Genomic DNA, 23,658 nt, shown 5'->3' with positions numbered 1-23,658 from the left:
GTTTACCCTGCCCTCCTGGCTGTACATTGCCCCCTTGCCTAAACCCCCAGGCTGCCCCTGCAGCAGCACTGCCACCCCCTGAGCCAGCTGTCCTGGCAGTGCCTGCATCCCTCACCCCACCTGGCTGTCCTGGCAGTGCCAGCAGCCTCACCTCACTGTCCTGGCACTGCCAGTGTCCCTCACCTGGCTGTTCTGGCAGTGCCAGCATCCTCACCTCGCTGTCCTGGCAGTATCAGAGTCCCTCACCCCACCTGGCTGTCCTGGCAGTGTCAGTGTCCCTCCCCTCACTGTCCTGGCAGTGCCAGCAGCCTCACCTGGCTGTCCTGGCAGTGCCACTGTCCCTCACCTCACTGTCCCGGCTGGTGCGGCGGCTCTGGGACACGCACTGGACCTGCCAGGGCAGGGGCTGGTACACCAGGTAAGGCAGAGGCTCCTCACGGAACAGGTTGGTCCCCAGCTGCCCACGGGGAAGGTTTTCCAGCAGGGAAGAGGACAGGAGAGGAAGAGGAGCAGAAAGAGCTGCTCAGCCACACTCAGCAGCAGAGAGCACAGCCCTCCCCTGCCCCTCAGCGTGACCCCCGAGCGCTCCCAGCCCGCGGCCCGGGCTGCTTTGGGAGGCACAGGAGCCATCCCAGCAGGGCAGGCAGGAGCTGGGATGGCTCCTGTGCCTCCTCCCCCAGCCCAGGCAGGTGAGAACAGCACCGCAGGGGCAGACTCACCTGTGTGACCACCCTCACCACGAAGAACAGCGCTGTCATCAGGGTGCCCAGCATGGCCAGGGCTGTGCAGGGCTCCCTGTGCCCGGGAGCTCTGGGAGCAGCACTCCAGGACCTGCACAGCCAGGACTGAGCTGTGTCTCCTTGGCAGGCAGAGGCCAAGCCCCTTAATGAGCTTACAGCCCTGCTCAGCCCGCTGAAGTAATCAGGCCCTGCCCTTTTGCTCTTCTAATCGCAGAGTTTCTCCAACACACGCTGCTGGCATTCCAGGAAAGGCAAATCCTCTGCTCCAGGAGCAGGGACAGACAGCCCAGCCCAACCTGCTCCCTGGGGACCCACCTGAGCCCACCCAGGGGGACCCCACACTCCAGCTGGGATTTGGGATGTGCTCAGCAGCGGGGTGGGAGACTTGTCCCCAGCAGTGCCTGCCTGGAGCTCCTCCAGCAGCTCTGAGCCAGCTCTCCAGAGGGCAAAGACACACCAGGGCAGCTCAGGCACAGCAAAAAAAGCCTGGTGGTGGTTTGTTTTGTTTTTGAGGACGAGGCTATCAGCCCCACCTTGTGCACAAGCAGCTGATGCACCCCCTGCTCCCCCTGTGCATCACCAGCTCCCATAGGAGATGGGAGCAAGGGAAGAACCAAGGCTCCCTAGCTCCTGGTGAGAGTGTCATCCCAGCAGCACCCAGCACTGCTGGGGCAATTCCTGGCTGCTCCCAAAGCCAGGAGAAGCCAGCAGCCAGAGCCAAGCTGCAGTGAGACATCTTTAACAGATCCCGGGCTGCCAGAGCGACGCCTTGTTTTTGTTTGGTAGTTTTGGCTTTCAGCTTCCTTCTCTCTGCCTCTGCACTTGCTACCCCGTCCAGATACTTAAAGGAATAATGGTAACAAAGCCACAGAGAGCTTAAGTGGTCTTGGGAACTGCCAGAAATGACCTTGACAAGACAAAACATGAGAGAGCCCAGAGCCAAGGGGAGATGTGAGAGGTAAGTACAGCTGGATACCCAGCTACAACAAAACAGAGTGACAACCACCAGCATCATACAAAACAGGCTCACGTTGATTTAATTTACACAAAACCAGATACAGCTGCTATCCCGGGTTTTAACAGGAAAAAGGAGCATGTTTCAAACCAATTATTGTTAAAAAAACTGGCATTTCCCTGCATCATTAATGCATGGCTCTCCCAAAACACAGAATGGACTCAGTGATATGGCTTTGGCCACAGCAACCACAACTGTGGGGTCCCTTCTAAAACCCCTGACTGGAAGGACTGCCACGTGTCCTGGGAGTGTGCAGCAAACTAAAAGCAAAATCCCTGCAGGAAGGGGTTTGTGCAATCCAACAGCAGAGGGGATACCCGTGTCTGGATCCCTCCTCTCCTAGGAAGGAATAAGGCTACTGAGCAATTACAAAAATTCTAGAAAAACAGCAAGGAAAAATACATTCTTCAGAGTTTTAAAAATGATGTTCATCAAAAATATATTTCTCATGTGCATGTAAACATCCCCGTGCCAGGCTGAGGGCGTGTGCCAGCACACTGCACCCAGGGAGCAGAGCAGGGGGCTCCCCCCCTGCCCACCCGAGGGGCTCTCCCAGCACGGGGGGTGTGGGGCAGCAGCTTCACAGCCTCCCCCCAGCAGCTGTCTCAGGAGAAAGGCTTTGAAGATGGTTTCTCACAGATGGGCTCCCTTGAAGTGCAGCGTCCTCGGCAGCCGGAACGGGCCAGTGGCTCGGCAGCTTTTTAAAGCATCAAATATTTAGAGTCAGCTCGGAGGAAATACTGACAGAGGCAAGCAAACAGCACGTTCCCGTGAAAGCCTGGCTCCTCCCTGCTGGGTGGAGTGGAACCCCTCCCAGTGCATCATCCCAGCGGGCTGGGGCACCCTCTGCTTGTGGCCTTTGCAGAGGAGCAGCCCGGCACCTGCTGAGCGAAGCCACGGGCCACTGTGAGCTCCAGGAGCTGCCCATCCCAACTCCTCAGCCCCTCTGCAGCCTGCCCACACCCCTGCTCTCCGGGATCCCTGCAGAGCAGCAGCAGGAGCAGCAGTTCTGGGCTCCAGGATTCATGGCAGGGGCTCCCCACCCTGTGCATGGAAGAGATCCCAGCTGCTGAGCTGGATCCCTCTCCCCAGGGCATGGAGATGCAGGTGGGGCTGTCCCAGCACGCACAGGAGCCGCTCAGCAGTGCCTGCACAGCCCCTCCCCGTGTCCTGCCACCATCCCTGCTCCTGCTGCCACCACAGGGGACAGAGCTGCAGCAGCTGCTTTGCTGCACAGCTCTGCCCACCTGGCGTGAGAGGAGCAGGGAGGGCTCGTCCACATCCACCACTCTCGGCCCAGTTCCTATTGCTTCCACCCCAAACAAGCAGAACATTCCCCAGAATGTGCCATTCCCTGATTTTACCCCCAGACTCTGCTGCTCCCAGGTGCCAGAGCCCACCTGACACTGCCCACCTGCCACCAGGCACTGGCTGGGCATTGGGGCAGGCTCCTTTCCTGAGCCATCTCCTCCAGCACAGCCTCAGCTGGATCCACATCCTCCCCCTTGACCAGTTACTCCCAGCCCTCTGTGATTCACAGCTCTGCCTTGCCTTGGAATGCTAATGAGGGAAATGTTGATTTATGGAAGCCCTGATATGTCACCGCCGGATTAAACAGTCTATAAAGTATATTTGGACACATTACAGGATTAGGAGAACCCGCCTGGGAAGTTCTCTTCCTCCTTCCTCCACTCTCAGCCAGTTTCAAGGACGTGGCACCCACACCCAGTGGAGGTGCATCCCCAAAACCCAGCCCCTCATGGGGGACACTGCACGGGCCCCCAGCCCACCCTCCCTGCAGAGAAAAGCCCCACCTTTCAGTAGTGGTACACCTTGATCTCTCTGTTTTCATCCAGCCCCAGCTGCAGGAGGCTGGGGCTGCTGCCTGGGGGCTTCTGTGCCCGTGGGGAGAGAGCTCTGGCAGCTGGGTGAAGGAAAAGCCTGGCTCACAGCAGGAACTAGCCTAGGCAGGGCAGGTACCAGTGCTGAGCCAGCCCAGTGCACACAGGCTGCATTTAGCCTGCTGCACCCCAGCCAAATGGAATTAGAGGGGGATTAGGGGAGTTCAGAGGCTCACCACGCTCAGGGCAGCACGGAGCCCAGGGGATTTGCTGCTGATAGCAGAGCACACTGAGGAGACACCCAGAGCCCACCCAGCCTGGCAGCATCCCTGCTCCCTGCACACTGGGGTCTTGCTCCCTGGATCCCAGCTACCAGATCCCTCAAAACAGAGCTGGAGAGAGCTCTGGGGGGAGCCCAGCCCTCCCTGCCCCAGCAGGGCTCAGTCACACACCTCCTCACCTCCTCCCAGGCTGCTCAGCAGCCAAGGGCTCCATCCACAGCACCAGAAGCAGCCCTGCAAAGCCAGAGCCCCTTCTTGCCCACCCATCCTCCACTCTGCACGGTTTAAATCCATATTTTTAAATGCTCACATGCCCTGCTCCAACTGCTCCTCTACAGCTGAGCATAACAACACAGGGAAAGGAAGGGAAACTTCCTCAGTGGAGTACAGCTCAGGGAGCAGCACTCAGATCACTCCTGCTCCATCTGCTAAACACCCCTGCAGCACCAGGCACTGGAACAGAGGCCAAGGCCTCGAAATTGCTGCTCAGTTCTTCATTTCACACCCCTCCTGCCACCCTCCTCCTACCTTCTGCAGGAAGCAGGAATGCAATTAAAGACCAGACCCAGGTAAAAGATACACTTTGGAATCCTTCTTGAAGCCTTTCAGCCATTTCTTGTTGCTCTCAATCATCCCCTCAATATTCCTTGTCTCTGGCTCACTGAACTTGGAATGCTGGAAGTGCCTGATTTGTTCACTGTGGCAGAGAGAGAGAGAGAGGGTAAGTGGGGAAAAAAAGAGGTCTGGGAAGAAATTATCCCAGAGATGAGAAAGTGATGGGCTGCTGAAGAAAAAACCACCTCCTCTAATATATCTACTGGTAGTTCACCTTTTCTCCTTAGTAAGTTATCAAATTGTAATCTACTTGTTATGTGAGAAGTGGCCCAATCATCACTGCAGAGAAACAAAGCAGCACAGAGCAACTCAAGGAAAAAGGCCCTTACTCTGCAGGGACATAGCCCAGCTTGCTGTCCAGAGGCACAGGAGTCCCAGTGAGTGAGGAGAGCCCACCTGCAAAACAGACATGAACACAGAGCCCACAAATCACAGAGCAAACCTGCCTGGGACTGCTCTGCTGCACCTCGGGCATGCTGTTCCTGCAAGGGACACAGACCCCAAATCCACAGATAAAGAAACCCACAGATCAAACTGCCTGGGATTGCTCTGCTGCATCTCAGGCATGCTGTTCCTGCAAGGGACACAGACCCCACAAAATCCACATGGAAAATCTGCCTGGGACTGCTGTGCAGCACAGGCACACTGCCCTGCAAGGGACACAGACCCCACAAAATCCACATGGAAAATCTGCCTGGGATTGCTGTGCTGCACAGGCACACTGCCCTGCAAGGGGCACAGACCCCAAATCCACAGATTAAGAAATCCACAGATCAAACTGCCTGGGATTGCTCTGCTGCACCTCGGGCATGCTGTCCCTGCAAGGGACACCAAGGAAACAGAGGTGACATGGGGAGGGGGCTCCCAGGGGAGAGGGTGGCTCCTCCTTTGCTGCTCCCTTGGGTATTAAAGAGCAGGAAACAGGATCAGCTGCACTTCTGGAGGGAGCTGCTCATCCCTTATCCCCTTATCCCCCTTCCCAGCAGCAGCACCCACCCTCCCCAGCACTGGAAGCCAAAATCAGATGCTGCAGGCAGCAAGGCAGGTGGAATGAGGCCAGGAGACTCACCTGGGAAATACCTGTGCCATTTCTCTGCCAGCAGGTTGTCCACTGACTGCCCTGAGATGGAGTAACCAGAGCTGGGCCTGCTGCTCCGGGCCCTCTGCTCCAGGGGGGACACCCTGGGGGGGTTCCCCAGGGAGCTGCTCCCCCCCAGGCCTGCCAAGGAGGGATGGGTGGGAAGAGGGATGCCCTGAGGGGCTGTGGAGGTGAGGAGAGGGGGCTGGTGCTGGCTCAGGGAGTCCAGGAGCCCCAGGACCCCGTTCAGCTCACTGCTGATGCTCTGCACAGAGTCCCTCAGGTGCTGGATCTTGTCCTGCTGCAGCACGGGCCAGAAATCCATTCTCAAGTCAGCTGAAGGAAGGAAGGGGAAGAAAGGGATGACAGAGAAGCCCTGACTAGAGCAGCCTGTGTGCAAGCAGCCCAACCCTCCTGCCTGCCTGCCCTTCCTGCCCCAGCACAACTCCAGGCAACCAAAGCCCAGGAGAAAGCAGGAGCAGCAGAGAGGGAATGGCAGCAGCTTCTCCTGCCATGATGAGAGGAAGGGGAAGCCCAGACCCCTGCAGAACAGCAATACAGATCTGCATGATCAGAGGGAAACCAGAGAGATTTTATAATCCACAGGGATTTAAAAGGCAGGTTCACTCACAGATCCCACCCCTCTTATCTGCCACTCCATGCAGAAAAGAAGTTTTTGCAATCAGGTGTGGTTCACAGAGCAGTGCCAGACCTGCACTGGACACAGCTGAGCACAGGGACACCAGAGAGGTGAGAGGGAAAGGCACAACAGGCCTGGAGCTCCCCTGCTGGGCACTCACATCTAGGCTGGCCCAGATTGACACTGGATGTGCTGTTTGTGTCCTCAGAGGTGCTCAGATCAAACGTCACCACCTTCTTGTATGCAGAACTCCTCAGTGTATCTTCATCTGAGAGCTGCTCAGGAGGAGGAAAACAATGCCAGTAAAACCTGCTGTCTCATCCCTGGAACACAAAAGCTACTGGAAATCTGCCTGCAGCTTGTCTACAGAGCTGGGCTGCAGGCAGGCACAGGTCAAGTGAAGGCAAACTTGTCTCCAGCCCCTGACAGCAAAGTCTGAATGTCCAGAGACTGCTCTGGCTCTCAAAGTGCAAGAGGCCAGAGCCAGCAGGCACGTGAAGCATGGTTTGTGCTGTAAATAACCTCACAGCTCCTGCAGGCCTGGGTCCCTGTGCCAAGGGCAAGAGTCTGACCATCAAAGGTCTGGTTCTCTTGCATCTGCTGCTGCCCTGCCCGAGGCCACGTGGCAGAGCCAAAGACCCCAAGGTTTGCCTTGGTCAGGAGAGCAGGCTCCATCCCAGCTCACATGAAAACCTGCCCTTGGTTTCTCCAGGCTCAATCCATGCAGCTTTTCCAAGCTGCCTCCTGCAGCCACACACTCAGCAGCCTCTGGTGCTCTCACAGAAAGTGGTTCCAAAATCCAGCTCTGCTGCCAGCACCAGGAGAGGTTACCTCCTCCAGCAGCGAGGACTCCAGCTGGCTGAGCTTCTCCTCCTTCTTCTTCAGCAGCACCTGTCCTTTCTGCATGGCTGACTTCATCTTGTCCAGCTCCTTTGCCTCCTGCACAGACAGCAGCCACGCCAAGGAGGGAAATTAAACAGCAATGACAGGAAATAATGCTAACTAACACTGTCAGCAGTTGGGGTGACTGTCATCACCTCGTCCTGCTCAGCACAGGAGAGAAATCGCTCCCAAGGCCTCGAGGGTGTGGGGAGTGCACAGTGAGCACATGGCTCAAAGCAGGTTCAGCCCAAGGGAAAGGAGCTTTCACCTCCAGACCCCCTTCCAAGAGGGACACCAAGCCCACACCAACAGGGTCACCAAGCCCACACCAAGAGGGACACCAAGCCCAGACCAAGAGGGTCACCAAGCCACACCAACAGGGACACCAAGCCCACACCAAGAGGGTCCCCAAGCCCCCATCAAGAGAGTCCCCAAGTCTGCCCCAAGAGGGTCCCCAAGCCACATCTAGAGGGTCCCCAAGCCCCCATCAAGAGAGTCCCCAAGTCTGCCCCAAGAGGGTCCCCAAGCCACATCTAGAGGGTCCCCAAGCCCCCATCAAGAGAGTCCCCAAGTCTGCCCCAAGAGGGTCCCCAAGCCACATCTAGAGGGTCCCCAAGCCCCCATCAAGAGAGTCCCCAAGTCTGCCCCAAGAGGGTCCCCAAGCCACATCTAGAGGGTCCCCAAGCCCCCATCAAGAGAGTCCCCAAGTCTGCCCCAAGAGGGTCCCCAAGCCACATCTAGAGGGTCCCCAAGCCCCCATCAAGAGAGTCCCCAAGTCTGCCCCAAGAGGGTCCCCAAGCCACATCTAGAGGGTCCCCAAGCCCCCATCAAGAGAGTCCCCAAGTCTGCCCCAAGAGGGTCCCCAAGCCACATCTAGAGGGTCCCCAAGCCCCCATCAAGAGAGTCCCCAAGTCTGCCCCAAGAGGGTCCCCAAGCCACATCTAGAGGGTCCCCAAGCCCCCATCAAGAGAGTCCCCAAGTCTGCCCCAAGAGGGTCCCCAAGCCACATCTAGAGGGTCCCCAAGCCCCCATCAAGAGAGTCCCCAAGTCTGCCCCAAGAGGGTCCCCAAGCCACATCTAGAGGGTCCCCAAGCCCCCATCAAGAGAGTCCCCAAGTCTGCCCCAAGAGGGTCCCCAAGCCACATCTAGAGGGTCCCCAAGCCCCCATCAAGAGAGTCCCCAAGTCTGCCCCAAGAGGGTCCCCAAGCCACATCTAGAGGGTCCCCAAGCCCACACCAACAGGGACACCAAGCCCACACCAAGAGGGTCCCCAAGCCCACACCAACAGGGTCCCCAAGCCCCCATCAAGAGAGTCCCCAAGTCTGCACCAAGAGGGTCCCCAAGCCCACCCCAACAGGGTCCCCAAGCCACCCCAACAGGGTCCCCAAGCCCGCACCAAGAGGGTCCCCAAGCCCACACCAACAGGGTCACCAAGCCACCCCAAGAGGGTCCCCAAGCCACCCCAAGAGGGTCCCCAAGCCCACCCCAACAGGACACGGCAGCAGCAGAGCTGACGCCAGGGCTGCGGGCACCGTGACGCCCACTGTGACGCTCGGGCAGCGCCCGGGGCTCACCTCCTCCAGGCTGTGGCGCACTCCCTGCAGGAGCTGGGAGCTGTGGGGATCCTGCACGCTCCCCTGGGCCCTGCGCAGCTCCTGGCGCCACTGCAGGCTGGCGGCCCGCAGCGCCGAGCGCCGCCGGCGCAGGGAGCGGCTCTGGCGCAGCAGGAACTCCTTGGCGCTCCGCAGGGACTGCCCCTCTGCCGAGAGGTAGCTCTGCACTCTGTGGGGAAAGGCAGGGCTGTCCCGTGCTGCCGCACGCCTCACACAGCCCAAACGCGTGGGCTGTGCACGCCCAGGGCCAGAAGCAGGGCAGGAGCTCTCCTGGCACGGGGGTCTCACCGGTCGAGCGGGAGGTCGCTCTCCTCGGGGCTCTGAGAGGCTGGGGAAGGCTCTCTGGATGAGTGCTGGGAGGGACACAATGCAAAAATTAAGTGTTTATGGGGGAAACAGAAGGTCAGAGCCACCTAAGACTCCAATGACGAGACCACGGCACTGCACAGCACCAGGGCTGCTCTTGATGTGACTCTTGAAGGTAACAAAGACATTTCTATCCCTGCTTTTGATTTGAGTACCCCACACTCCTCTCCACCCACTAATAATAGACAGACACCTGCAAATACTACTGAACACACCAGCAAAGAGAAATCCATCTCTGCGTCTGAAATGGTTTCACACAGAAGGAACAAATGCTGGGATTTTCAAGGGAGTTTCAGCCTCAGATCTCACAAGGCAAACACCTTCACAGGCTGCTTTACTCACAGCTTGAGGAGCTTCTCTCAGGTCTTCAACACAGAGCTCAGCTTTCTTTCTTGGAGATTCCACACTTTCTTCTGCCTCCAGTTCTTTCAGAGCCTCCTGCTTGCTCCTGATTGCTTCCTCCAGCTCTCTGCCACAGGAAAAAGCAACACCAGAGGCACTTGATTAGCCTGCAAGGTGTCCAGAGTGAGCTCCAGATTCCAGCAGGGAGAGGGCCACGGGTGTGCAAGGCAACACCAGGGCTGGGCAGGGAAACTGCTTCCCACCCTTCCTGAGCAGCTCAGCCCCCTCAGGAAAACCTCTTTGCATTTCAGTGCCCCTCTCACAGCACCTCATTAACCACCCAAGACAGGAGTGGAGGAGACAACCCTGACCTGCAGAGGTGAAGGAGCAAACTGAAATTCACAGCCTGAGCTAATGAAAAATCCAGAACTCTGTGTCCCCAAGGGGCACCTCAGGATTCTGAAGGAACATGGCCCAGCACAGAGCTCAGAGGATGGGGAGAGGCCCAGGTTAGCTTGGAGAGGTTTGCCAGGGGCACAGGGCGGATTCTTTGGCATCGGAGGAAATTTCTCACACGCACCCGATGCGTTTGTGCAGCCTCTGGCTCCGGCTCTGCAGCAGCTCCACCTGGGCCTCCAGCTCAGCCTTCTGGTCCTGCAGCTCCTCCAGGGTCCTGCGCAGCTCCCGGATGGACTCCAGCAGGCTGGAGTGCTCCTTCCTGCTCTCCTCCAGGCGCAGCTGAGAGGCCAGAGCAGCTTCCTAGGAGAAAACCAGAAGGTCCCTCACAGCCTTTTCCCCAAGAGCCAAACAAGGGGCACACAGCTCACGGGGTCCCAGAGCTACACACCCACACACCAATCCTGGGAGAACAGGACTGTTCTCTTTGGGGAGCTCAGAACTAACCCACCACCCAGCACTCTGTTTTCCTAAAGCAGTTCTGAGGTGCTGCCCTCAGCCCCAGAGCAGCACAGCCCCTCTCAGAGCCCAGCTGGCCGTACGTCTCTTTCCAGCTGCATCCGTCCGTCCTCGTCCAGCAGCAGCTGCCTCCTCCTCTGCAGGGACTCCTCCTGTCACAGGGAAAGGCAGGGCACTGTCACAGCCAGGACACTGCTGATGCTGAGCAGCACCTCAGGCCTGAGTCTCAAGAGCATTCCAAAACGAGGAGAGTTGTCAGGTTTGCTTCACGACCCCTCTCACTGCCCCCCAAAGCGCTGAGCAAGCCCAGAGCTTGGACTTGCACAGCAAACACCAGCACCAGGAATGCTCAGCCCTGCTCTGACTGGTGACAAAGCTTTACCTCTCAGTGGGACGGCAGCAGGAGCCCTGGCTGAGCTCTCCTGAGCAGCTCCCCGTGAGGAAGCAGCCCCAGGACTGGCACGGGTCAGGGAAGCTCTGTGAGCCCAGCAGAGGACTCACCTGGCTCAGGAGCTGCTCTGATCTGGCCTGGATGTTCTTCATGCGGATCTCCAGCTCGTTCTCTGAATCCTGGAGCTTTCTTTCCTGCACGGGGAGCTGAGTTAAAGAGAAGGGCACAGGCTCCCCCCTCACCAGGAGAACACCGGATGGGAAGCGTGACCTGCCCCTCGTGTCCGGGCAGGGCGGCAGGGGGACGGCGTGGGGAGCCCCCAGGCCACCCCTCAGGAGTGCCCAGGGCCAGAGGCACAGCCTGCTGCTCACCTTCTCCCTGTGCCTCTGCTGCAGGGCCGTCAGCCTCCCCTCCAGCTCTGCCTGCAGCCCCTTCACGTCGGCGTCGTGGAGCTGCCGCAGCCGCGCGGCCTCGCAGCGCAGCCCCTCCAGCAGCTGCGACCTCTGCCTCTGCTCCTGCCAGCCAGGGCACAGGGAAACACCTCTGAGAGGCACGGGGACCTCCACAGTGCAGGACAGACACAGGGGACACCTCTGAGAGGCACAGGGACCTCCACAGTGCAGGACAGACACAGGGAACACCTCTGAGAGACACAGAGACCCCAGCAACAGAGCACAGACACAGGGAAACACCTCTGAGAGACACAGGGACCTCCACAGCGCAGGACAGACACAGGGAACACCTCTGAGAGACACAGGGACCTCCACAGCGCAGGACAGACACAGGGGACACCTCTGAGAGACACAGAGATCTCCAAAAATGCAGGACAGACACAGGGAACACCTCTGAGAGACACAGGGACCTCCACAGTGCAGGACAGGCACAGGGAAACACCTCTGAGAGACACAGAGACCCCAGCAGTGCAGGACAGACACAGGGAAACACCTCTGAGAGACACAGAGACCCCAGCAGTGCAGGACAGACACAGAGAACACCTCTGAGAGGCACAGGGACCTCCACAGTGCAGGACAGACACAGGGAACACCTCTGAGAGACACAGAGACCCCAGCAACAGAGCACAGACACAGGGAACACCTCTGAGAGACACAGAGGTCTCCAGCAGTGCAACAGGGACACAGGGAATGCCTCTGAGAGACACAGAGACCTCCAGCATGCAGCAGGGACACAGGGGACACCTCTGGGAGGCACAGGGCTCTCCAGAAATGCAGGACAGACACAGGGAACACCTCTGGGAGGCACAGGGCTCTCCAGCAATGCAGGACAGACACACAGGGCTCTCCAGCACGCAGCAGGGACACACAGCACCCAGTGGAACCCAGCCCCTGACCCGTACCTCCTCCTCGTACTGCTGCTGGATCCGTGCCAGGGCCTCCCGGTGCTCCTCTCTCATCCTCTCCATTCTCCTCTCGTGCTCCTTCTCCACCTCCCGCCGTCTGTCGCTCATCAGCTCGCTGAGCTGCAGGGGTGCCAGGGAAAGAGGCTTCCCTGAATGGCAGCCTCCCTAAAATCAGCCTTGCACCCAGCCCAGGGCCAGATGGGATCAGGGATTGTGTGCTGGGGAGCACAAAGCCTTCACCCCGCTGAGGTGAGATGCTGAGGGATGTCCTGCCCCCTAAGGCAGGGGATGGGGCACCCAGAGCTCACCCCACATCTGAGGGGAGCGTGAAGAACCTTCAGCACAAAACCACCACTCACCTCATGCTCGTACTCCTTCACTTTCAGGGCTTTTTCCTGCACTTTCTGATCTGCTCTCTGCAGCTCCTCACGTAGCTGGGCCTCCTGGCTGCTCTGTGCCTCTGCCAGCTGGGCTTGCAGGCTGGAAATGGCCTGTGAGGAAAGGCACCCACAGAGGCTGCTCAGCCTCTGCACAGGATCCATCCCATGCCCTCCACAGGCACAGCCTCACCACCCCTGCCTGCAGCAGGGCCAGACACTGAGCCAGAGCAGAGCCACAGCTAGGGAGGGGGAAAATAAACTAACACCACCCTCCCTGGCCACCTTTGGCGACAGCATGAGGGAAAAAACAAAAACCAACAGTTTCCATTCTGAGGACACCATCCCCACCTCACGGTGCTTCTCCTCTGCTGCACACCTCAGCTGCTGGAGCTCACTGGCAAACTGCTCTTGCAGCTCCTCTGCTGCCTGCAGAAACACCAGCAAAACACAAGCTTGGGAAACCTCTGCGTGTGGGGACAAGGTGCATTTGCAATTAAATTCTACCCAAAAGCATCAGCAGGCACAGCAGTGACCCTCCCTAAAAACGGGATCACTGCAAGGTGGCTTTGGCCTCTCTGTGCTTCCCCTCCCAGGGGATCTCCATGAATCCCAGTCATGCTGGGCTGCAGGGACTGGAACTGCCCCTCTGAGGACTCCCCAGGTCCCTCAGGACTGAAGCAGCAGCCAAAGAGGTGTTGGGAGCTGATGAAGTGGCTGGGGTTAGTTCTGATCTGATAACAGGGCTGGGGCAGACACACAGTGATCCTCATCTTCTCCTGCCCACCCCTGTGCCTCCAACAGCCCTGGCAGCTGCCCCTGGTGCCCTAAGAGAGCTGAACACTGCAGGTGTGAGTTACCCAACACCTGGCACTGCCCTCAGGCTGGCAATAAAGATCTCACCTTCTTCTTCTCGCTGTCTAACCTGCCCCTGAGCTGGCTCAGGAACTCTTCCTTCTCCTGCTCCAGCTTGCTCATCTCCTTCTGCTGAGCCTCCTCTGCTGCCAGCTGCATTTCCTGCAGGGCAAGCTGCTGCTTCCTCTGCAGGCTCTCCTTCTCCACCAGCTGCTGGCACTGCCACTCTTCCCTGAGCTTCTGCAGCGTGGCCTCCTGCTCTGCCCTGGTGGGTTCGGAACAGAGCCCAGAAATGGGATCCAGCACCGAGGGGGCTGGGAGCTGCTGCCAGGGCAGGGAGGCTCAGAGCTCCTCTGAGCAGTGCTGGGGATGTGCCCAACCCTCCCAGACCAGCCCTGCACACCCCCGGGATGGCAGCAGAACCTCTCACCTCATCCTCTCCTCCTCTGCCTCCACCTCTGAGGCCATTTGGGCTCGCAGCTTTTCCAGTCTCTTGGCTTTTTCCTCTCTGAGAAGCAACTCTTCCTCTTCCTGCTCAGATTTTGCTAAATCTTCTTCTGAGGTGCTGACAGAAAAAAAAAAAACAACAAAGAAAATAGGTTCAATATCTCCCAGTCCCCTTGCCAAGGGCTTCAGCCCAGCTGGGGATCTCACTGGTGGCACATTCATCTTCCCCAACACCTGCAGGACCTGCTGCTGGCACAGGAGAAGCAGCCCCAGCACCAAACCTGAGCACTGTGGGTTTAAAACTTGCTAGCCACCCCAAGAGGGTACTTCTTTTGGTTTTTTGGGGTTTTTTTGGGGTTTTTTTTGGTTTTTTTTTTTTTTGTTCTTTTTTTTGCAGGTAAGTGAAATCCACTCTCATTAAATGGATGCAGGCTCCCAAGCAAGGTACCTGGATGTGTTAGCACATCTGGAAGCTCCACATTTCCATATTATACCTTCGGCTACACTTTTTTTTTCCCCTTCAGGTGCCATTTCTGCATCTTCCTTCACACCCAGACTGCATCCCCACGATGTTCCATGTCAAGATGCTGTTTCTGGCTGCTCACAACATAAGCATCAAGCCCAGGAAGATAACAGAGAAACCCCAAGACAAGAATTCCCCCAGGGAAAAGACACAGCTCCCAGTGCTGCTCCACCCCTGCCCTGCTCTCAGACCCTGCTTTCCCACAGCCATCCCTGCTAGAAGCCTTGTCTGGAAGGCCCTGTGTCAACCAGCCCCTGTCAGAGCTGCAGCCAGCTCCTCTGGGGTAAGCTCATCTCCTCTAATGCTCCCATTTCCAGCCCTGCTCCCTCCACTCAGCCCTGGGTTTGAGCAGCTGCCAGGGGGGAGAGCTCCGAGCACCGAGCTGGAAATTCCTCCCAGGAGGGGTTTGTGTGTGTGTGGGAGCACAGCTCACCCTGCAGGACGCTCTCCTGCCTCTCCTGAGCTCCACTGGGTTTGCAGATCCTCACAGGCACAACTGTCTGTGCCAATGCCTGTCCTTCCTCCTCCTCCTCCTCCTCCCTGAGAGCCCTGACCTTGCTCCTTGCCCCAGCAGAGCAGCACCACTTCCCAGGTGGTGGCTACAGCAGCACCAGGCTGTGGCCAGCAGCAATGAAATCCCACCTTGGAGAGGCCTGCAGGAGATGGAGTGAAAAAGGAAAGTACCTGAGGGGCTTTTCCTTTTGCTGATGAAGCTTTTCAGCTGCCTCCTCCTCCTTCTGCTTCATCTCCTCCTGGAATTGCTGGATTTTCTCCTCCTTTGCTTGAAATAAATGTATTTCCTCTTGCTCCAGGTCTGTCTCCACCTCCTGGGCTATTTCCTCCAGGGATTCATCATGAGAATGGTTCAAGGACTGCTCCATTTCCTTCTCAGCTTGCCTACCAAAGACAAAAAGCTCCTTTGGCAAAAGGGTGACAGAAGACAGAGGAACATAAAAGGAACAGCGACCTCCTCCACAGAGCATCCACTCCAAACCAAAAATCTCAGAGCCACCTGCTCCAAAAGCTTCACTGCTGACCTCAGGTGCATCCTGAGGATCACTGCTGGATCCTGGGGTTGACTCCCAGACAATCTCCAGCTGACAAACTGAACCCAGCCCCAGCTGCACTCCAGGCCCAAATAACTCTGATTTTGGCCCACCAGAGCTCACCTTGTGAGGTCAGTAAAATCTCACTTGATGACAAGCCAGGCACAGGAGCAGATGCCTTCAGTACCTGCCCCCAGCCCAGGGATTAGTGCTTCTCATGGACCAGGTATTTTTCTGCAATTGCAACCTAAAATGTGCTGGGAATTTGCCAGCTCCAGGCAACAGAAAGCCCTCAGCACTCCAAAAATTCAAACCCAATCTGGTTCTAATTAAGGTGTTTGGGGTTTTTTTTGGTTTTTTTTTTTCAGACAGACAGCAGCAAAATTATAAGCTAAAGAGGAAGGAGTGGAAAATTGAGATTAGTCTAGGAAGAAAGATTTTTGTTCTTTGCTAGTGAAGGCTGGAGCAGGAAGGTCTCACCATGCTGTGAGACTGGCAGTGCAAGGCAGAGGGACTTCTGCCAGGAATCAGGGAAATAACAGCCCCAGTTTTCCAGCCTCGAGTCAGGAGAGAAAAGGTCATCTCTGCAGCCATTAGCAAAAAGAGCAAGGCAGAGCAAAGTGTTGGGGCTCTGGAACAATCCCCCTCACACCACCTGCTGCAGGTGTCCTTTCCAGGCTGCTCTGCAGAGCAATTCAGCCACTTCCACCTGGTTATCACGTTGTTCCCTTGTCCAGCTTCTGCTCCAAAGGAGACCCAGCCAGCACACACAGAGTTACACAGCAGCACAGCTCCTGGGAGAGCAGAGATTCCTTCCCCACCAGCCTGTCCCCAGAGACACTCTGCCTAATCTTTGCAGCTGCATGTGCTGATGTGTCACTTGGGGAACGCAGAGTCAGCAGCTCACACCCCGCGAGCTGCTCTGGCTCAGGGAGCCCAGGTGGGGATCCACCAACACAGAGCAGCACAGAACAGGAGCTCAGCTCTGACCCCACTGCTTCAGTGCCACCAGGGTGGCTGTAAAACGGGGTGAATCCATGGGGTTTTGCCCTTTTTGCCCAGCTCAGCATCGCTCAGGTCCTGGGGGGAAGTTTCTCAGGGGGTGTTGAAGGCTCCCAGTGACACCAGCACGGGGAAGGCTTTCCCAAGGACAAAGCAGCAGCTCCCTTCATGCCAGGGAGCCCTGAGCCACAGCCCCCAGGGCTGAGCTGCTGCCCAGGCTGCTCCCCTGGCACTCTGGCAGGGGCACAGCTGCTGGCACGGGCACACAGCCCCGCCGTGCCCACCAACCGCAGCAGCACGGGGCACAGAGGGACAGAGCTGCCACATCCCCACGCCAGGCACTGACACGAAGCCCTCGCACATCCCGAGGGGCAGGAAGCTCCTCAGGATCCACCAGGCTGTGCAGGGCTCCCTCCTGCAGCTGCACAGCCCCTGCCCCACGGGGACAGGTCAGGACAGTTCGGGTCAGAGCCAAGCAGCTGCTGTGGGAGGACAAGGGCGTGCAGGTGACACAGGTGGGCACCGAGCCGTGCCTGCCAACAGGACCTGCCTGGCCAGCACGGGGCTGCCAGTGCCACAGGGAAGCTCCACGCCGTTCCCAGCTCCTCATTTTGGGCTGAGGGGATCGTGGGTAGCAGCTCAGAGCGCTGGATCCCTTCCCTGCGTTACCCCACTCTTTCCAGGCCCTTGGAGAACGTCCCCAAGGTGTGCCAGCCCTACCAGCCATACTCACACTGCTGTCCAAATTACAGATGGAAGTGTTGGCAGGCATGCTTGTGCCCACAGTCCTGCTTCATCTCAAAGCACAGAGAGGAGAGGCAGGGCAAGCACGAGCAGCTTCACAGGCAGAGAGAAAGAGAGGGTGCCCAGCTGGGAAGCAGGAACCAAGGGATAAGGAGACAATTCCTGCGGGCAGAACACGTTTTTGGAGACCCTCACACCAACAGCTCCTCCAAAAACAAGGCTGCAGGTCCCACAGAGCCAGTCATTAAGACGGGCTGCAGCTTCTGCTCACGAGTTTTCCTGGCACAGGCAGCAGCTCCTGGGGTCCCAGCGCCCTGGAGAAGGTGTAACTCTGTGGAGCTCTGACACCACTCAGCTGTAAATGCCAGGCTGGGGCTCTCCAAGGAGGAGGAGCACAGAGCTCAGCATTCCAACTGCTCCCACCAAATCCCCACAGAGAGGCTGGGAACAGCTCCCCTGGACAGCCCAGTGCTCCTGGTAACTGGGCTCTGGAAGCAGAATTCCCCATGGGATAGCAGCTGGTGATGTGTCCCTGTACCAGGACACAGCTCAATGGTCACACCTGCCCAAGGCCACCTCTGTGGAAGGAAGAGAGCTGTTCCCATCACAGCTGGACTCTCCTGGCAGCAGGAGCAGACACCTGAGAGCCTTCAGGCACAGGCTCAGCCCAGCAGCACCACGAGACTGGCATCAGGCAATGCCAGAGGCCACACCAGCCCTGCCAACAGCCCAGGCCCAGCACACATCCCCAGCTCAGCCCGTGCTGGCAGGAGCAGCGGGAGCTGGGAGGGAGGCAGAGGCCAGAGCCACAGCTGGGGCAGCCCCAGGGACAGCACAGGCTGGCACTTCACTGCCCAGCCAGCCACAAGCTGAAGCTGCAGAGACAGGGAGAGGGAGGCAGGAGCAGCCAGAGGTTCAGTGGGGAAGGCCCTGAGAGAGGCTGCAGCACCTGGGGAGCTGTGCAGGGCACACCTGGGCAGTGAGCTGTGCAGGGCACACCTGGGGAGCTGTGCAAGGCACACCTGTGCAGGGCACACCTGTGCAGGGCACACCTGGGCAGGCTGCAGGAGCACAGCAGGGAGGAAGGCAGGAGGGCAGCAGGAGCTGGAGCTGCCCACGCCTCCCTTGTGCCTCTGTTTGTACCATACCTCTGAGCAGCTTCTGCTCCTTTCCTTTGCTCTCTTTGCTCTTCCTCCACACTGGCTTTGCTTTGGTCTTGTTCCTCTTCTCCCAGCTCCTGGGCCTGCAGGTGAAAGCAAACAGGGTGGAGTTGTGGCTCCTTCACCATCAAAGGGAGTTCTGCTGAAGGTCCATGGAATCAGCTGGGCCACGTGGCACCTGGGCAGGGCACACCTGGGCAGGCTGCAGCAGCACAGCAGGGAGGAAGGCAGGAGGGCAGCAGGAGCTGGAGCTGCCCACGCCTCCCTTGTGCCTCTGTTTGTACCATACCTCTGAGCAGCTTCTGCTCCTTTCCTTTGCTCTCTTTGCTCTTCCTCCACACTGGCTTTGCTTTGGTCTTGTTCCTCTTCTCCCAGCTCCTGGGCCTGCGGGTGAAAGCAAACAGGGTGGAGTTGTGGCTCCTTCACCATCAAAGGGAGTTCTGCTGAAGGTCCATGGAATCAGCTGGGCCACGTGGCACCCACAGGCTGTTCCAGAATGTTGGATGTGCCAGGCTCCTCTCCTGAGGGTGTCCAAGGGTCTCCAAGCATCCCAGAAATCCTTCCAGAAGGGAGGCCTGGGAGCTCAGCTTTCTCAGGATAAAAGGTAAACTCCCTGCCAGCACTAAGAATTTGGGACACAGGTTTGGCTTTTCTTTCCTGAAGGTCACTTTACAATCCCAAATCCCACTGAACTCCCTGGAAATCATAGGAGAGAAATCTCCCAAAAGAGAAATGTCACACACACCAAGTGCAATGGAGCAAAGGATGAATTATCTGGGACCAAAACCCACAGTCCTGCCTCCCACCAGGGTGTGATGGGCTGCACAGAGTCACCAGCCCAGGGATTCCTGACTCCAGGGCACACTGAGCATTCAGCTGGCTCATTTATGGCACAGTAAATACTAGAAATATGACTGGAAAATATTTAAATGTGAAACAGTCAGCTGCTCCTTCCCCTCCTGCCAGCTCCCAGACCCCTCTGTCCCTGCAGCAGGGACACCTGAGGAGGGGAAGGACTTCCCTGCTCACCTGTCAGCCCCACGGGAAGCAGGCAGGGCCCATTCACAAATTTTGGGGAGCCCAGCAGGTGAGCTGAGCCCGTCCCATGCAGGGCTGTGTGTGGAACAGGGCGGGGTTAACACTGCAGTAATTAATGCAAACTCAGCAGAGCAAATGGCAGAAGGATTCCTTGCAAGTGCTGTCACCTCCCATCACATCAGCCTGGGCAGAGCCCCCAGCCCAGCCCCCTCCTGCCCCTGTCACTGATGGCTGCAAGTCCCCAGAGCCCAGGAGCTCAGCAAAGCTTCCCTGGCTGCCAGTGGGCTCTGGCAGCACAGCCTGGAATGGGAGAGAGACAGAAAATGGGGAAGGGATCATCCTGGAGAGAGGGGAGCTGCTCACAGGGTCAGCTCTCTGAGCCCTGGGGCTCCTGCAGGGGAGCTGCTCACAGGGTCAATTCTCTGGGTCCTGCAGGAGAATTGTTCACAGGGTCAATTCTCTGGGTCCTGCAGGAGAATTGTTCACAGGGTCAATTCTCTGGGTCCTGGGGCTCCTGCAGGAGAACTGCTCACAGGGTAAATTCTCTGAGTCCTGCAGGAGAATTGCTCACAGGGTCAATTCTCTGGGTCCTTCAGGAGAACTGCTCACAGGGTAAATTCTCTGGGTCCTGCAGGGGAGCTGCTCACAGGATCAGTTCTCTGGGTCCTGCAGGAGAATTGCTCACAAGGTCAATTCTCTGGGTCCTGCAGGGAGCTGCTCACAGAGTAAATTCTCTGAGCCCTGAGGCTCCTTCAGGAGAACTGCTCACAGGGTAAATTCTCTGGGTCCTGCAGAATGCTCACAGGATCAATTCTCTGAGCCCTGAGGCTCCTTCAGGAGAACTGCTCACAGGGTAAATTCTCTGGGTCCTGCAGGAGAATTGCTCACAGGATTAATTCTCTGGGTCCTGCAGGAGAATTGTTCACAGGATTAATTCTCTGGGTCCTACAGAATGCTCACAGGGTCAGTTCTCTGGGTCCTGCAGAATGCTCACAGGGTCAATTCTCTGGGTCCTGGGGCTCCTGCAGGGAGCTGCTCACAGGGAACTCCTCTGCTGCCCCTGTGCCCAGCAGGGCAGTCCCTCCCGAGGAATCCCTGCTGCAGGAACCTCAGGACACCTCGGGAAGGTGAGGCCAGCCCCATCTGCAGGAACGAGGGCAGATTTCCAGCCCTGCCCGTGGAATTGTCAAATCCTTGCCCCTCCAGGATCCCAGCAGCCCCAGCAGCTCTGCCTTCTGCATCCCCAGAGGACACTTGACATGCTCAAGGCACAGAGCCAGCTGTGTGAGCACAGGGGTGACAGATCATGGGCCACCTCCTCCCTGTGCACAGCCCCCAGCTCAGACCCTGCTGCAGGGTGCCAGCACTGAGCTCTTGGGACTGCTCAGCCTTTTCCTGAGGGTCAGGCACTGCCCAGGGAATGGCCACAGCCCCGAGGCTGCCAGAGCACTCCCACAGGGCACAGCCTGGCATTTTGGGGTGTCTCTGGGGCCAGGAGTTCAAACTTGATGGGGTTTGTGGGTTCCTTCCAGCTTGGGGCATTCCATGGCTCCACAGTCCTGCATCTTGAACCTCCAGTCTGGGGAAGGGAAGGGGAAAAGGGAGAGGGGAAAGAGGAAAGGAAAAGGGAAAGAGAGAGGGAAGGGAAAAGGGAAAAGGGGGAAAGGGGCATAGGGAAAGGGGAAAGTGAAAAGGGGAAGAGAGAGGGAAAGGGAAAGAGAGAGGGAAGGGGAAAGGGGAATAGGGAAAGGGGAAAGTGAAAAGGGGAAGGGAAAAGGGGAAAGGGGAAAAGAAAAAGGAAAAAGGAAAAGGGAAAGAGAGAGGGAAGGGGGAAGGGGAAAGGGGAAAAAGGGGAAAGGGAAAAGGGAAGAGGAAGGGGAAAAGGAAAAAGGAAAAGGGAAAAGGGGAAGGGAAAAGGGGAAAAGGGGAAGGGGAAAAGGGAAAAGGGAAGGGACAGCCTCCCCTCTCCCAGGTCCAGCAGGACACATCCCACAGAGCCTCTGCAGCCACCACAGCTCCTGCCAAAACACACCAACAAACCCCCAAACCCCTCCAATCCAATTCTCTGCTCACAGAGCTGCCAGAGGTGCCTTTTATTTTCCTTTTTTTTTTTTTTGAACAACAGAATATTTTGCCAATGAATTCAAAGCAAGGCAAGCTCCTCACATGATGGAAGTAGGCACATTCCTGCAGCCCCGAGCTGCTCCAGCCCAGCCTCTGTGCACAGACACAAAAGAGCAGCTGCAGTTCTGCAGGGAGCACCATTTCACACCCAGCTCTCCCCAGACAGGGCTGTGACAAACCCAAGCAGCATTTGCATGCACAGGGCCTGCTGGGGGGGAGAGGGTGAGCACAGCAGGCATATGTTTTGTTTTCCCTTCACATCTGATTGTGCTCATTACCAGGCACAAGAGGACAGGTGTATTCTCCAGGCACAGCCCTGCAGACAGGATTGCTCCTCTCTGCTGGACAGGTGGGGACTTTGCCACTCAGCTGATGTGCTCACAATCAGGGCAAGGCTGAGTAACCCCAGCTGGAGCCTGGACCCTGCTCCAACCACGGAGATGGAGTGGGAGGGCTCCAGAGGAACGTGGGGCTGGGCAAACCAACTCAGAGCCGTGCTGAGCAGACAAGGATAAACCAGAGATGCACAGCAATCTCCAGGCAGAGCTGCCTGGCCAGTGCTGCACGCCAGGCTGGCACAGGCATGTGCACACACGCACACTCCATGTGCCACAGACTCCCTGAAAGGAGCCCCTTGCCCCCCTGCTTTAAAGCAGGCAAGGCAACCAAATGCTTAAAAATAAGCTTCCCTCTACCAAAATCTGTCAGAGGGAGTTAACCTCCTTTTCTTCCCATTGATTCTATCGTGCTCTGCCACACAAATCCTTCCCATCTGCTTAGGAGAAAGAAAAGGACAAATACACTCACAAAGGAAGAAAGGAAAACAGACTCTGCTCCCTCCATTCCCCAGGAAAGCCATTTATTGGCTCTGCTACTGGGGCAGGCACAGCAGCCAGGGGAGCATGCCTGTGTGCACCCCTCCAGCCACCTCTGCTCAGGGTTTATTTCTGTGTAGCCACCTGCACCTCCTCTCTGCAGGAAAACCAATGCACTGGTGCTGCTGCTGGGACCCCTGGCACTTCACACACCAGGCCCTGCTGACCTCTGCAAGGTCTTCACTGACAGATCACACCTCAGGGTCCCCCTGCCCATCACACCTCAGGGTCCCCCTGTCCATCACACCTCAGGGTCCCCCTGCCCATCACCCCTCAGGGTCCCCTGCCCATCACACCTCAGGGTCCCCTGCCCATCACACCTCAGGGTCCCCTGCCCATCACACCTCAGGGTCCCCTGCCCATCACACCTCAGGGTCCCCTGCCCATCACACCTCAGGGTCCCCTGCCCATCACACCTCAGGGTCCCCTGCCCATCACACCTCAGGGTCCCCTGCCCATCACACCTCAGGGTCCCCTGCCCATCACACCTCAGGGTCCCCTGCCCATCACACCTCAGGGTCCCCTGCCCATCACACCTCAGGGTCCCCTGCCCATCACACCTCAGGGTCCCCTGCCCATCACACCTCAGGGTCCCCTGCCCATCACACCTCAGGGTCCCCTGCCCATCACACCTCAGGGTCCCCTGCCCATCACACCTCAGGGTCCCCTGCCCATCACACCTCAGGGTCCCCTGCCCATCACACCTCAGGGTCCCCTGCCCATCACACCTCAGGGTCCCCTGCCCATCACACCTCAGGGTCCCCTGCCCATCACACCTCAGGGTCCCCTGCCCATCACACCTCAGGGTCCCCTGCCCATCACACCTCAGGGTCCCCTGCCCATCACACCTCAGGGTCCCCTGCCCATCACACCTCCGGGGCCCCCTGCCCATCACACCTCAGGGTCCCCCTGCCCATCACACCTCAGGGTCCCCTGCCCATCACACCTCAGGGTCCCCCTGCCCATCACACCTCAGGGTCCCCCTGCCCGCTCACAGAGCAGCCCTGCTCCCCACACAGCACTGACCTGGCACTCAGGACTGTCCACACCAGGAGACACAGTCCCCACAGCCAGAACCTCCTCAGACAGCTGGCTCTTGGAGTCCAAGCCCTGAAAAGGAAAGCAGAAAGGGTCAGTCTCTGATGAGCAACCAGAGATCCTGAGACCAATATCCCAGCACAGCTCAGACCCCCCCTCACCACCCCAGTGACAGCAGCTCAGCAGCATTGCCCTTCCCTGGGGGACCAAGGGACAGCAGTGCCACTCGGGGAGGGCACTGTCACACCCCCAGGGCCACCAACCTTAGCAGGAGGGGGTGGCACAAAGATCACCCAAGGGGGCACACCTTCCCAGCCCCTACTGCTCCCCTTTGTGGCACTGCTGCACATTCC

At 57.9% G+C, this 23,658-nt stretch overlaps 1 protein-coding gene across 1 annotated transcript in view; it reads right to left on the bottom strand.

The window, feature by feature from the left end:
* Positions 1-1,754: 1,754 nt before the first annotated feature.
* The window catches only part of CEP164 (centrosomal protein 164), a 32,426-nt gene continuing 10,522 nt past the window's right edge, over positions 1,755-23,658 (bottom strand). The window contains exons 10-31 of the mRNA XM_041414043.1: positions 23,294-23,377; positions 18,520-18,614; positions 14,963-15,175; positions 13,739-13,873; positions 13,357-13,573; positions 12,805-12,882; positions 12,436-12,567; positions 12,074-12,196; positions 11,091-11,234; positions 10,830-10,913; positions 10,412-10,480; positions 9,994-10,172; positions 9,414-9,540; positions 8,994-9,058; positions 8,667-8,874; positions 7,042-7,149; positions 6,371-6,485; positions 5,562-5,906; positions 4,822-4,888; positions 4,458-4,574; positions 3,570-3,672; positions 1,755-2,452 (exon numbers count right to left, since the gene is read on the bottom strand). Coding sequence (XP_041269977.1) covers positions 3,573-3,672; positions 4,458-4,574; positions 4,822-4,888; positions 5,562-5,906; positions 6,371-6,485; positions 7,042-7,149; positions 8,667-8,874; positions 8,994-9,058; positions 9,414-9,540; positions 9,994-10,172; positions 10,412-10,480; positions 10,830-10,913; positions 11,091-11,234; positions 12,074-12,196; positions 12,436-12,567; positions 12,805-12,882; positions 13,357-13,573; positions 13,739-13,873; positions 14,963-15,175; positions 18,520-18,614; positions 23,294-23,377 — 2,805 coding nt within the window. The 3' untranslated portion in view covers positions 1,755-2,452; positions 3,570-3,572. The remainder of the gene's footprint in view (positions 2,453-3,569; positions 3,673-4,457; positions 4,575-4,821; positions 4,889-5,561; positions 5,907-6,370; positions 6,486-7,041; positions 7,150-8,666; positions 8,875-8,993; positions 9,059-9,413; positions 9,541-9,993; positions 10,173-10,411; positions 10,481-10,829; positions 10,914-11,090; positions 11,235-12,073; positions 12,197-12,435; positions 12,568-12,804; positions 12,883-13,356; positions 13,574-13,738; positions 13,874-14,962; positions 15,176-18,519; positions 18,615-23,293; positions 23,378-23,658) is intronic.

The sequence above is a fragment of the Onychostruthus taczanowskii genome, unplaced genomic scaffold, assembly GCF_017590055.1.
Source record: "Onychostruthus taczanowskii isolate IOZ18803 unplaced genomic scaffold, ASM1759005v1 scaffold43, whole genome shotgun sequence".
NCBI classification, from domain to species: Eukaryota; Metazoa; Chordata; class Aves; order Passeriformes; family Passeridae; genus Onychostruthus; species Onychostruthus taczanowskii.
This window is presented reverse-complemented; position numbering and strand designations above follow the sequence as displayed.